The following is a 13,064-nucleotide window of genomic DNA, read 5'->3' on the forward strand; positions in this document are numbered from 1 at the left end:
TGTGCCAATCAGAGGTCTGCATCGGCGCCAAGTAGTTCATAGCATAATCTGATAGGTAGCGCACATGCATGATGGGTAAAATTGTCACGAGCGATAAATCCTCGAATGGTATAAGCCGAGCGTTAGACATTCGTTTTTGTTACAGTGATGAACTGGGTAGTAACATCATAGATGTTTATCATTTCAAAACTTTGCAGTGTTTAACTAACCTCTCCATAGTACAACTACAAAATTTGCTTTAAAATGTAATATAAATGCTGTAGGTAAATGTTCCCCCCCCCACACCGGAGTGATTTTGTTTTTGCCACATCTGATAATGTTATTGGATGTAAATGTAATTATTATAAACGGAGAACACAATCACGATAATGCAAGAACTGTATCAAGTTTTCTAGTAATAATAATAATAATAATAATAATAATAATAATAATAATAATAATAATAATTAGTTTATCAATCTTTGCGTCTGTAACAGTTGTGCAGCATGATTATTCGTTTTATTATATTTTCTGTGACGTTATCTCTGTACAAATATTGTTATTAACCCAGATAAGACTGACGTCCTATATATAGGACCGGGACGTTTTATTTTTTTAACATTGCTGTGTAAGATTTTGATAGTCGGCAATCACGATACCATAATTCTTATGTCATATTATATTTAGTCTGTCATAGTCAATGTTATTATCATATTTGTGTGAAACTTCCGGTGTCCTATATGTAGGACGTCAGTCTTATCTGGGTTAATCTACTGCTATATCAATAATATTTTGTAAAACGTTTCTATATTGCCGCAGTATAGGCCTACAGGCGGAACACTATTTATGGACCTATTATATTTTTTATTTTTATTTTATTGGGTTATTTTACGACGCTGTATCAACATCTAGGTTATTTAGCGTCTGAATGACATGAAGGTGATACGCCGGTGAAATGAGTCCGGGGTCCAGCACTGAAAGTTACCCAGCATTTGCTCGTATTGGGTTGAGGGGAAAACCCCGGAAAAAACCTCAACCAGGTAACTTGCCCCGACTGGGATTCGAACCCGGGCCACCTGGTTTCGCGGCCAGACGCGCTGACCGTAACTCCACAGGTGTGGACCCTGTCATATTATATATGCGGTAAATCAAATATGGCATTGAGCTGGTCCCTCATCCGGGGAGGCCCTCCATGTCCTTGTGTGGTCAAAAAAGTATGTATGTGATCCATAGATTAATTCCTCTCCCGAGAGGTCGCGGCCCTGTAAGGCCCGGGTGGCGTGGTCGTGTAATAAGTACCTAAAAGGGAGAGGTTAAACTAAGGGAAAGAAGAAGAAGAAGTAAATCAAATATTGAATAATTATTAATTAGCAATAATAACTGTATATCGAAGTTTTTCATACTATTTTATTTATAACTTCATATTCCTGTTTTGGTACGTTCCATTAAACGTTTGTCATCAACGCAGAAAATAAAGCCTTATTTTTACCGTATGAGCAAAACATACCTATGTGCATCTTACCTGTCGCCTTCCATACAAGATAAGACATGTCGGTGAGATGACCTTGTACTGTGCTTCTATTTATTACGAGCGTATCACGACCGATTGTATCTCACTCGAGGGTGCGACACTCGACCGAGTTCAAGCGAGCGATTTAACTCTAATGCAGCACTCTGGTGCCAAATACAATGATAACTCTATATATTTAAACTTACTTCTGAGTTATTATGGATTTTTACTTCGAGCATGTATTAAAACTTATAGTAAAATAAAGAAATGTTAATATTTTCAAATCGAATATATTTTTTACCATGCTCTATTTTTTACGGTGAAATAAACAATTTCTTAATTGATTGCAAACATTTTATGATGGGATCTCTAATACTTTGGGAAATATTAAATAAACCAGAATTACAAATGTTGCCATTAAGGATCAAAGTCGAGTGCAGTATATTACGTCACGCGCTCATACCAGACACCCACACGCGTGCTTAGCGATCGATATGACAAATGCCACATGTTACGACATCAGCTCAACGATACATTAATAGATTTCACGTGAGAGTTTTTTTCCTGTTATAATCTCAGCGCAACTTTTTGCCTTCAGTTTAGAGGGTGATTTTGTTCTGTTCTGTCATTGTAACTTTTTCCCTTCAGTTTAAACGGCGATTTTGATCTGGTCTGTCAGTAAGTTGTAAGTGTTCAATATGCCTAAATTAAAGACGAAATGTTGGAGTCATCTGTGGTGTTGCAACACTTTCGGACTTTAAAAACATTCGTCACAAGTCTGTAAAAGAAAAGTGACAAGTAGCATGTGTAAAAAGATCCCGCATTTAGTGGTAGATGATGCTATTTGAGAACACTTTTGTCATAATATTTCAAAAATTGAAATAATTAGTGATGTTGCTGGGACTGAAAGTAAGGTCGACAAATCAACAAGCGAAGAAGGTTTACAAACAGAGGCGGGAAATTCAACAAGTGAAGAAAAATATGTTCCTGAACGTAAGGAACTATAAATGTATCTATCAGAAATATTGACGTCATTGTTACAGAGAAATTTAGTACAAGGAATGGACGCACTGTTGCCAACATGTCGCCCTACAATCTCGCTAACTTTTCAGCAAAAAGTAGCTGAATCTCTCCAGAGTTTGTTAAAAAAATCCCCAGAAATGTCGCTAAAAATTTATAATAAATATCACTAAATAAAAATAACAAAAATATGTGGAGAAAAATATAATTTCCTCATCGTCACCCTCTTCTGCGGAGTCTCGTTGTGTTGTTCATGGCTGTGATGTTGAGGTGGAAGATGTGGGACAGCTGATTGTGAATACACTGCACTTGATTTAATCATTGATACATTTTCTGGCAAATTGCAACACATTTTAAATATATATTAAATATATTAAAATGAGCAAAACTACAGTCTCATTTGCTTCATACGAACTGTCAGCACAAAATTCCAAAACTCAATTGCCTCGGGTCGGTTCGGTGTGGAAAATCTCCACGTTGCAAGGAAGAACCAAGATTACATTAGCTGCAGCTCGCGACTCGTCACGTGCCAATCAAAGGTGCAACCGTTTATGAGTGTTGGAGCAGTAGCATTGAGAGAGAGGCCTAGCCCGTGAGAATCACTGAATCAGCATCTTACACTCCTGATCACTGATCACAAATATATGAGATCAGGGCTTTCACGTATGAATCATTAGATTACTCAGTATGCACCCTTGCCTCTTCTAAACCAAGAAGTGCAGTTGAATGTTTTAACTTGAAAGAAAAAAGTGGGAAAATATGAATATCCGCAGAAAAGTCGCTAATCGTATTTTACAAAATTTGTCGCCGAGACTGATTCAAAATTCCCTATGGAAACACTGAATGGACGACAACTGACAGGGCCAATATGATTTTAGTGGAAAGTGACTGTGTAAATTTCATTAATAACTTCATTGGTTAGCTTAAAAAATTCAAGATACTATACACAACTTCATTGCAAAGTCCCAAGCAAATTATTTAAAGTAGCTGAAAAATGAAATAAAGCCTGATGAGTTCGTTATCATTGGTGATTTTTCAGAGAATTACAGTTTCATTATTCAGGATGCTACACAAGGTCATCACTGGAGTACTGCTCAAGTAACAATACACCCATTCACAGTATATTACAGAAATTCAATTGGTGGTAATTTAGAGAACCTTTGTTTTTCAGTAATTTCGGAATGCCTAGTTCACGATAGTGCAACAGTTCATGTTTTTTTAAAGGAAAATGACAGAACATCTGAAACAAACACATACCGAAATATCTAAAATATATGATTTCAGTGATGGAGCAGCTAGCCAATACAAGAACGAAAAAAAACTCCGTTAATCTACTCAATCATGAACACGATTTTCAAATACCTGCGGAGTGGCATTTCTTTGGAACTAGTCACGGTAAAAAGCCCAGTGACAGTGTAAGGGGTACAATCAAGCAACTCGCTGCAAAAGCCAGCCTACAAGGAACTCTAATTTAAACTCCTAAAAAATTGTATGATTGGTCAAAATGCAATATACATGGAATTATTGTGTCATTCACATCCATTGAAAAACATGAAGAAGTAGTTACAAATCTAAATCCTCAAAGATTTGCCGGCCTAAAGACTGTTCCCGGAACAAGAAGTGTTCACTGTATGGTTCCAGTTAATGGGAAGTAGCAATAAAGCCCTATTCTGCTTCATCAGAAGTACCGAAACTAGTTGAAATCAGATGTATGACGCACACCAGTCGACGCGGAAACGCTTCTTGCAGTGACCAGCAGCAGTGATGGCGCATGACGCAGTGGCATAGATCACCCTTTACACAGCGAGTTGTTTTAATTTATAACTTTCTTATTTTTTAAGATCCCATTATGAAAATTTGACAGCCTAATGAAAATGCTCAGTAAATTGTCATTTATTTCTTGTATGTGAATTGAAGTATCCGATTTTATGTAATGGCGTTTTTTAAATATATTTTTTAATTTCTCTAAATAAAATTTTCAGATCTGCAATTAATTATAGTATCTTAATAACCTATTTTGTAAGCTATCTAATGATATCTTTAAAAAAAATGTTTGTAATTATTCTTATGGTCAGAAAACAAATTGAAAATAGAGCTATGTGCTCAAATAAAAATATTTTCACTGCCCATTACATTCAAACGGTAGCTGTTGCAAACATAATTTTGTACATGATTAATATATACGACATAAAGAGTTGAATGTACAATTTTTAACAAATTTGGAGATATGAATGTTTTTCGTCATTGTGTTTTGCATGGAATTATCCCATTGCAAAACTTTGTCAAGTAAATAAAAAAAGCTAGATATATGCGTTGCTTCATGCACTCATTGAATTTAGTGGTAAAAGATAGTGTGAAGCACATTACAACTTGCAGAAATGTGATCAATATAACTCAAGATCTAATAAATATGATAAGAGAGTCCCCAAAAAGGTTGAACTGGTTTAATTCTCTAAGAGATATAAATGCACACAGCTTAGAACAAAATTTAAGACCGTTTTGTCCAACGCGATTCACTGTCAGAGCCCTTAGCTTAAAATCTCTGGCAGATAACTATCAAGACGTTCGTTCGTTCCTTTCAGATTTTTCTGAAAACGATAAAAGTAATCCTGGTACTAAAGCTTCCGGTTACCTAAAACTACTTGAATCATTTGAACATTTTGCTTATTTAAACATGATGACACAGATATTTACCACCTTGGATGCAACAAATACAAAAATACAAAGTGTAAACCTTGATTTCCATGAAGCAAATACTCTCATTCACAAATTTATAAAAACATTCCAAACTTTTCGTAATAACTGTGAAACATTATGGGACAAAATTACAAGAAGAGCAAATGAGCTGGATCTGTCAGAACAAAGGACCCCGAAGCAAAGGAAAGTGTCTCGCCGCCTAAACGATCGTCAACACACACAGCATGAATTTAGTAACGCGAAGGAATATTTTAGGGGTAAATTCTTTGAACTTGCAGACTGTGTCACAGCATCCCTTACAGGGCGTTTCCAGGAAAGCGAAATTTTAAGTACAGTGGAAAACTTTGTTATCGGAAAAGAAGACAATGTCCGGATTGTCAAGTGTGTTTTCGATGACGACATAAATGACCATGAGATCTTACGGTTGCAGAGAAATATGGCGTGTGGTAGTGCTGCAATGTTGTGTGTTGAATTAAAAAATTTTGGAGATGTAGTTAAATTTCTGAAATCACATGTTATTCGTGAAATAGTGCCTGAATTAATTAAATTTATAAGCCTGACTTGACTATGCCAGCCACAGCTACAGTCGAAATATCTTTCTCCGCGTTGAAAAGGCTAAAAAAGGTTCTGCGTTCAACAATGTCCCAGAAGCGACTTAATCACATTATACATCTTGGTTACACAACTTTTAACACTGTATCACTTCAGAATATGTATGATAAGAACTTTCTTGTGTTAAATATTATTAACGTACCTTGTTAACATGTTTCCACCTATTTTCGGTCATCTTCGGAACTGGTCGTTGTTGGTCTTGTTTCCTGTGTGGGTGCGTTCGTAGTGTAGAGCCAAACACTAAGAACGCACACACACAGGAAACAAGAGGCGCCAAGATCAACAACGACCAGTTCCGAAGATGACCGAAAATAGGTCGAAACATGTTAACAAGGTACGTTAATAATATTTAACACAAGAAAGTTCTTATCATACTTAATCACATTGCTATTTTAAACATACACAAGGATAGCGCTGAAAAGTTGGATTTAGAAGATGTTTGTGACGAGTTTATAGGAGGAAGTGCAGAGAGGAGAAACACATTTGCAACTCGTAGTGCTACATAGTGGTGAGCCCGTATATTGTTTTATATTATATTAGAAAGTCAAAACGTAAATTAAAAAAAGAAGTTGATTGTAAACTTAAATTTAATCACAATCTTGTTATTCACAGGGCTACACAACTCTTTTTACAGTTTAACTAAATTACTATCTGTATTGGGTTATTTTTATTGACCTATGAAAAAGATTGTCAGATCTCTAATTTTTCTGTCATTCTATTCTTATTTTATATCACTGTTATGAATAGACATATATCACGATTCATGTAAGGGAGAATTTGATATTTTATTGTAATTCAAAATTTTGAGTCCACCCACAATTTTTCAAAGGTTGGCGCCACTGCTAACACTTCTTTTTTTCCAATAAATTACCATCACTAAAGTCAAAATAGGCTACAGAACATAACTTTTGACTCAAGTATCACAAATAAAAACGACATAGGCCTAATAAGATCCACTTTTTACACCCCATTGTTATAAATTAACAGTTAAAACTTTATGCGATAAAATACCACAGTGAATATTCCTTGCATAATCATATAATATTGTTTCGTAAATCTAAACTTACCGCTTGAAACACAAAACTTTGTCCCTTTTGACAGACCTTATCCCGTATCCCAAATCTACTCTTAAACATCCAGTTCACCGTGAGCAACACTGCTATATTGATCATATGCATATTTTATGTGCAAGTCCCGTTACATAAATTGCATCAATAATTACACATTGTTTTCACTATAAAGAAACTTGATTATCGTAATTGTAATGTAGGCCTATGTACAATGCTAACAGTATTTCAAATGAAGATGGAGGGGATAAAAGAGGAGTATGGTATGGAAGGTGAAATTCCTCGGGTGAAGGAAGAGAAGCTAATTGAAATAAAACAGGAACCAGTACCATTCTGTGCAGTTACAGATACCAATAAGGTAAGCTCCTTTGTACAATCATTCACAAGAATACGATTTGCCTATTACAATTGCTATGCTAATCGACGACTCGTGGTTTATATATATAGGCGGCCGGGTAGCTCAGTTGGTAGAGCAGCTGGCTACGGACTGGACGGTCCTGGGTTCGATTCCAGGTGGTGACAGGATTTTTTCTCGTTGCCAAACTTTCAGAACGGCCCCGAGGTTCACTCAGCCTCCTATAAAATTGAGTACCGGGTCTTTCCCGGGGGTAAAAGGCGGTCAGAGCGTGGTGCCGACCACACCACCTCATTCTAGTGCCGAGGTCACGGAAAGCATGGGGCTCTACCTCCATGCCCCCCAAGTGCCTTCATGGCATGTTGCGGGGATACCTTTACCTTTTTATATATATATATATATATATATATATATATATATATATATATATATATATATATATATATATATAAGCCCGATCAATGGTGGTCGAATTCGGCCGGTATGAGCATGCCGGTCATTGTATAGACCAGGAGTCGTCAGCACAGAGCACGCTGGGGCTAGTCTCTTTTACCCGCGGAAAACGCAGTGCACTAGGGTGCACTCCGTAGCTGCTAGCGGGTATGCTCTCTATCTCTCCCTATTGCACGACAGTGCACACGGGTCAGCACCGCGTACCCTTTGCACATTTCAGCGAGTGCTGACGACCACTGGTATAGACTGTTGTGTACGACAGGAAAAAAAAGAAAAATCAATGAAGATTGGAAGGTGCTCTACCTAGGGACAGTTTTTACAAAAACAATTTTCATAGCCCCCCTTCCCAATATTTCAAAATAAATTAGCTACTGGCTCTTCTGAACAAACATAATTTAAACTGTAATTGAATATTTTTTCCACTTCATAATCTGTAATCTTTGTGGATCTAGATATGAATAAAATAAAGTAAGAAATTAGCCCTTAGGTACAACCATTAGGTAGGCGTACCTAAGAACTGGGATGGATGGACCAAGGGATACGAAAACCTTTTCTTTAATATGTTTCATTACAAACTTCAATATAATTTATTAACTTATACAGCCATTTATTAAAGAACATGGGCAGTGTCTCTGGGGAACATTTGAATTACCGTATTGTTATGTTACATAAGTCAATATTCTATAATAAGCTTAAAAATCTGCTGGAAACTGCAATTGTGACATTTTTCTTTTTGACGTCCCCCTTTCAATTTCAGGAGGTAATAATTTGCAAACAATATCTGCAGAAACAAGAATAAACAAATCTGAGTTCTCATCAATAACGAAACATTTTTCAGATTTTACCATCCTTTTAAGATATTTCACTTCAAACTGTTCTTTATTTTCACAAGAACTGAATAAACTTTGAACTTTTTTAACTTTAAGATCTTCCCTTCGCCTATGTTTTCACAATCAAATTGCTGTTGTAATTCACAAAGATATAGCAATTGTCCCTAGGTACACTGACGTTCAAAGGTATCTGACCCTACTAATCGATAGTGATCGATAATTTGTTGGTGTAAGTGTGGATTCTTTAGTTAATACACTGTAAAAATTGTAATTGTAACGTAAAATTTTTACTTGTTCCACATCTTAAAGCTTCATTGCTCATATAAGATCTATGGAATATAATAAATGAATGAATGAATGAATGAATGAATGAATAAATACACTAACGTTCAAAATATCTGAACTATGATTTTCTGATCGTGTAAGAGTACTTTCTAACCACGGGATAAGTCAGAACCAAAGATAAAAAAAAAAAAAAAAATGGACAAACTTTGAAACTATTCCGCTAGTGCTCCATAGGTGACACCATTATTGAGTGGTTAAAAAAGTGTCAGGGAAAATGATTATGTACATTAAGCATAAATTATTCTCGTAATTGACAATATCTGCGGTTTCCAGCTAAATCCACTGTTGTTTTACAATAAATAGAGTGGTATGAAAAATTTAATTCTAATTATGTGGGTATATTTATGTACGATTGGCAACATTGACTATTATCTTCGCCATCTATTCATAGAAGTAATAACTAAGAATCCACACTTACACCAACAAATTATCGATCACTATCGATTAGTAGAGTCATATCTTTGAACATCGGTGTACAACCTACCTTGGTAGAGCACCTTCCCCCATCCAAGAAAGTGTGCAACAATGTAGTTACATTTATTCTTCTTTCTAATCAAGGATTATTTTATTTTCCCATTCTGAAACAGACATGTTACTGCTTTGCGAGTAATTGGGTAATATATCAGGTTATTGGCCCTACATAGGGTAGTGTAATAGTGGTGGAGCTGCCTCCTTTTGGACCTTCATACATGTCCTCTCATGTATTATCCCCTGCGAGAAGGGTTGCCTTTTCTTTCCAATACTGGCACTAAGGACTTTGCTCGTCACAGCCCAGCATGGGCATCTATTGAAACCCGAACTAGGGCCTCCCAACTACATCTGTTCGCCAATCAGACTTGCCAAATGACTTGGGGATCACAAATACATCATCAACACGAATAGGATGGAATTGATATTTCACTTTGAGAACTATACTATGCATAAGCTTACATACCCTTTGAACTGGGACATTTATTTTTTTATTATGTCTTTTCTCTTTATTGTGCTTTCCAGCTCTAAACACATTAAAACTTATATTTAAATGAACAATAGTTCTGAGAATAAAGTCCATTCTGTATCATACATAAATGGCAATGTAGGCATTGTATTGCAAGATTATATACTGATTTCTAATTTAAATTTCGAAATATTTTTCATTTTAGATTCTTATTCTAATTGAGCAATATAAATGAAAATATAGTTTAATTAATGTATAGGTCTACTATTCGCTCTACGAATGCATTAAATTAGAGGTAAACACTAATAATTGAGGTATTCAATAATCGAGGTATAACAATTTTTTACGACGCTTTTTCAACTGCTATGGTTATATAGTGTCTGAATGAGATGAAGATGATAATGCTGCGAAATGAATCCAGGGTCCAATGCCGAAAGTTACCCAGAATTTCCTCCTATTGGTTGAAGGAAACCTCCAGAGAAAACCTCAACCAGGTAACTTGTTCCAACCAGGTTTTGAATCTGGACCCACTCGTTTCACAGTGAGGCATGCTAACCGTTACTTCACAGCGGTGGACTTTCCAGAATATATTGAATCCTTAATAACACATCTCCCTCCTGACGCAATGCTCTTATACCAGATATAAAATGTTTGATGCTCTGTATCTAAAACTCAAGATTTTGTAGTTAAGTTGTTGTTCCAGAGAACGCCTCAATTGGAATAGTTAGAATTCCCTTCCAATGCATCTCTCTGTGTCTTGACATTATGCGTGATTTATAATCTGTTCCTGGATTGTAACTCTGATTGGCCGGGAAATGGTAGGTAATAATTGTACCTGAGAGCTTCCATGTAAGGTACAAAGAGAAGAAAAACAGAGGAATAAGGAGGACAGATCGTCAGTTATTTATAAAAGAAAACATTCTTCACAATTGTGTAATTTCTACAAGTCATCAAAATTTCTCTCTTGTCCAGTAACTTTCCCTAACTGTAGGAAATTTCTTCAGAGATGGTTCGCTGCAGAACATGTAATGTAAGGGCTTGCACAAACAGAGTTAAATAGACTAGTTACTATTCCATTTCAGAATACATGCTTTTACCTTATACTTGCTGATTCCCTACCTGATGTGCTTTTCTTTGCCTCAGAAGGATTAATAAGTGAAATCAGTGGTGCCCGCTGATGGGTGGCCCTGAGAAATACTGAAAAGTCACATAGTTTTACTTTTTTCTATATTATGCAAATTAAAAAAAACATACAGTCTTTATGACTACTGTGTGAATATTTTCCATGTGCGTAGATTTCGTAAATAATACTCAGAGAGAGATAATTACCACAGAATATTACTCTTAAAAATTAACATCTTGAATATCGATTAAGTATTTTGCCCCCTCTTGAGATGAAAACTTGAGAGTGTCATGAGCGAAACATATAAAACCTACAAATTATTTCAAAATGTAACCACTGGTTAAGCGTCATAACAAATTATCATTAAAAATAACCTATGCCACTCTTAAAGAATTCCAACTATGTCAGTAGATTTAATTTTAAGTTTCTTATAATGTTAACCTTTATAATTTTAACTCTGCAGTTACGGAATGTCATTTTTATAGTACAAAAAGGTCTGCAAATAGGCGATATAGGCCTGCTTAAACCTTTTGTTAGTCCGGCAAATATTTATTTTGTTATACATGTATTTATTTTTTATTTATGTTTTTCATTTTTTTGGCTTAAGTGCATTATACCGGAATGGACGTATGTAACTTGGAGTACTTTTATATCTCGTAGCAGGAACGTATTTAAGATGGGGTTCAAGGGGTCTAGGCCTCCCCCAAATGTATTGGAATTTCAATTTTTCAATAAATACATAAAAATAAAAAGGGAACTAATTGCAGAAATACAGCGAAACAGCTTATTCAAGTTTCCCATATGGCAACCCTGCTCACATCAGTCATGCAGTTTCAAGGGCTGTGTGCGGAACAATGCAGTAATATAAGAGAAAGCTTCCACTCCTTCTGGCAGGCATCCTTCGTGTTAAAACTTTCTGACAATAACACCCCTACATTGCAATAAATACAACTTCTTTTCCTCAGCAGCTTCTAGTTCTAGCTTAAGAACGTGGTGCCACATGCCAGTAAGCAAATATTTCTCGTGTTGTGAAGTTGTTTTCGTGCTGTTTTAGTTAATGATAATTTTAAAAGTAGTTCTGAAAATATGAAGAGGAACACCAAAATTGATAGTTTCTTCAAACCTACAAATAAAGTGGCCAAGACTAGTGCTTTTAAGGATGCAGAATCTCTAGAAGTTAATTCTGTTGGTGATGAGTTCGAACATCACAGTGAAATGTGTCGTGATACAGTTAATGAGGAATTTAGTAATTCTCCACAGCATACTCGTACCAGTAGTGACATTGGCCTGTTGGTGCAAGAAACAAAGTGTATTTACATTTCTAGAAATGTTAGGTATGAAATGCTGACGTTTCATTTGAAGCCTGATAGCTCATATGTATTTCCTGTACGTTTGTATGAGTCTCAAAGATTTAAATTTCAAAATAAGTGGCTGAATAGGTGGGGGTGGTTAAAATACCTATTCAAAAGTGTAAGATGGTGCTTATTGCCATTATTGTGTTCTCTTCTGTAAGCAAGGCGTAGGTTAAGGTGGTCATCAGAACTTGGAATGTATGGTGACATAGCCATTTTGTAAATGGAAGGATGCTGGAGAAGTATTTAATAATCACCAGACAACTCTGCTTATCATAAGGACTGTGTCCAATCAGCTGAGCAATTTATGGCAATTGAGAATGGCAGAGAAGAGGAATAGTCAAAAGGCGAAAAGAAATTCAGGAAAATAGAGAAGTTCTTCTTCCAATAATAAAAACAATAATATTTTGTGGAGAACAAGAATTGCCTTTGAGAGGCAATGTGGATAGTGGTCCCTTAACATTTTCAAAATCTGAGAAGAAAGATGAAAAATTTCGGACTCTTTTAAATTTCCGTCCCAATGCTGGTGACAACCTTTACAAAATCATGTGGCTAATGCCAAAAATAAATGCCACTTACGTAAGTCCTGTAATTCAAAATGAAGTTCTAGGTATATGCAGGGAAATAATACGAAGAAATCTTACCAGTGATGTAAATGAAGCTAAATGTTTTAGCATCATTGCAGATGAAACTTTAGATATTTCAGGAACTGAGCAGCTCTCTGTTTGTGTATAATATTAACTCTAGGTATTTGTTGAGAGAAGATTTCTTGGGTTTCGTACCT

General features: G+C 35.8%; 1 protein-coding gene across 3 annotated transcripts in view; it reads left to right on the forward strand.

Moving 5' to 3' along the window:
• The first annotated feature begins 6,978 nt into the window (after positions 1–6,978).
• The window catches only part of LOC138710562 (zinc finger protein 501-like), a 40,531-nt gene continuing 34,445 nt past the window's right edge, over positions 6,979–13,064 (forward strand). Inside the window, exon 1 of one of the 3 annotated variants that reach the window (XM_069841543.1) lies at positions 6,979–7,243. In XM_069841543.1, coding sequence (XP_069697644.1) covers positions 7,100–7,243 — 144 coding nt within the window. In that variant the 5' untranslated portion in view covers positions 6,979–7,099. The remainder of the gene's footprint in view (positions 7,244–13,064) is intronic. The other 2 variants (XM_069841544.1, XM_069841545.1) reach the window with 2 other exon arrangements.

The sequence above is a fragment of the Periplaneta americana genome, chromosome 12 (assembly GCF_040183065.1).
Source record: "Periplaneta americana isolate PAMFEO1 chromosome 12, P.americana_PAMFEO1_priV1, whole genome shotgun sequence".
Taxonomy (NCBI): Eukaryota; Metazoa; Arthropoda; class Insecta; order Blattodea; family Blattidae; genus Periplaneta; species Periplaneta americana.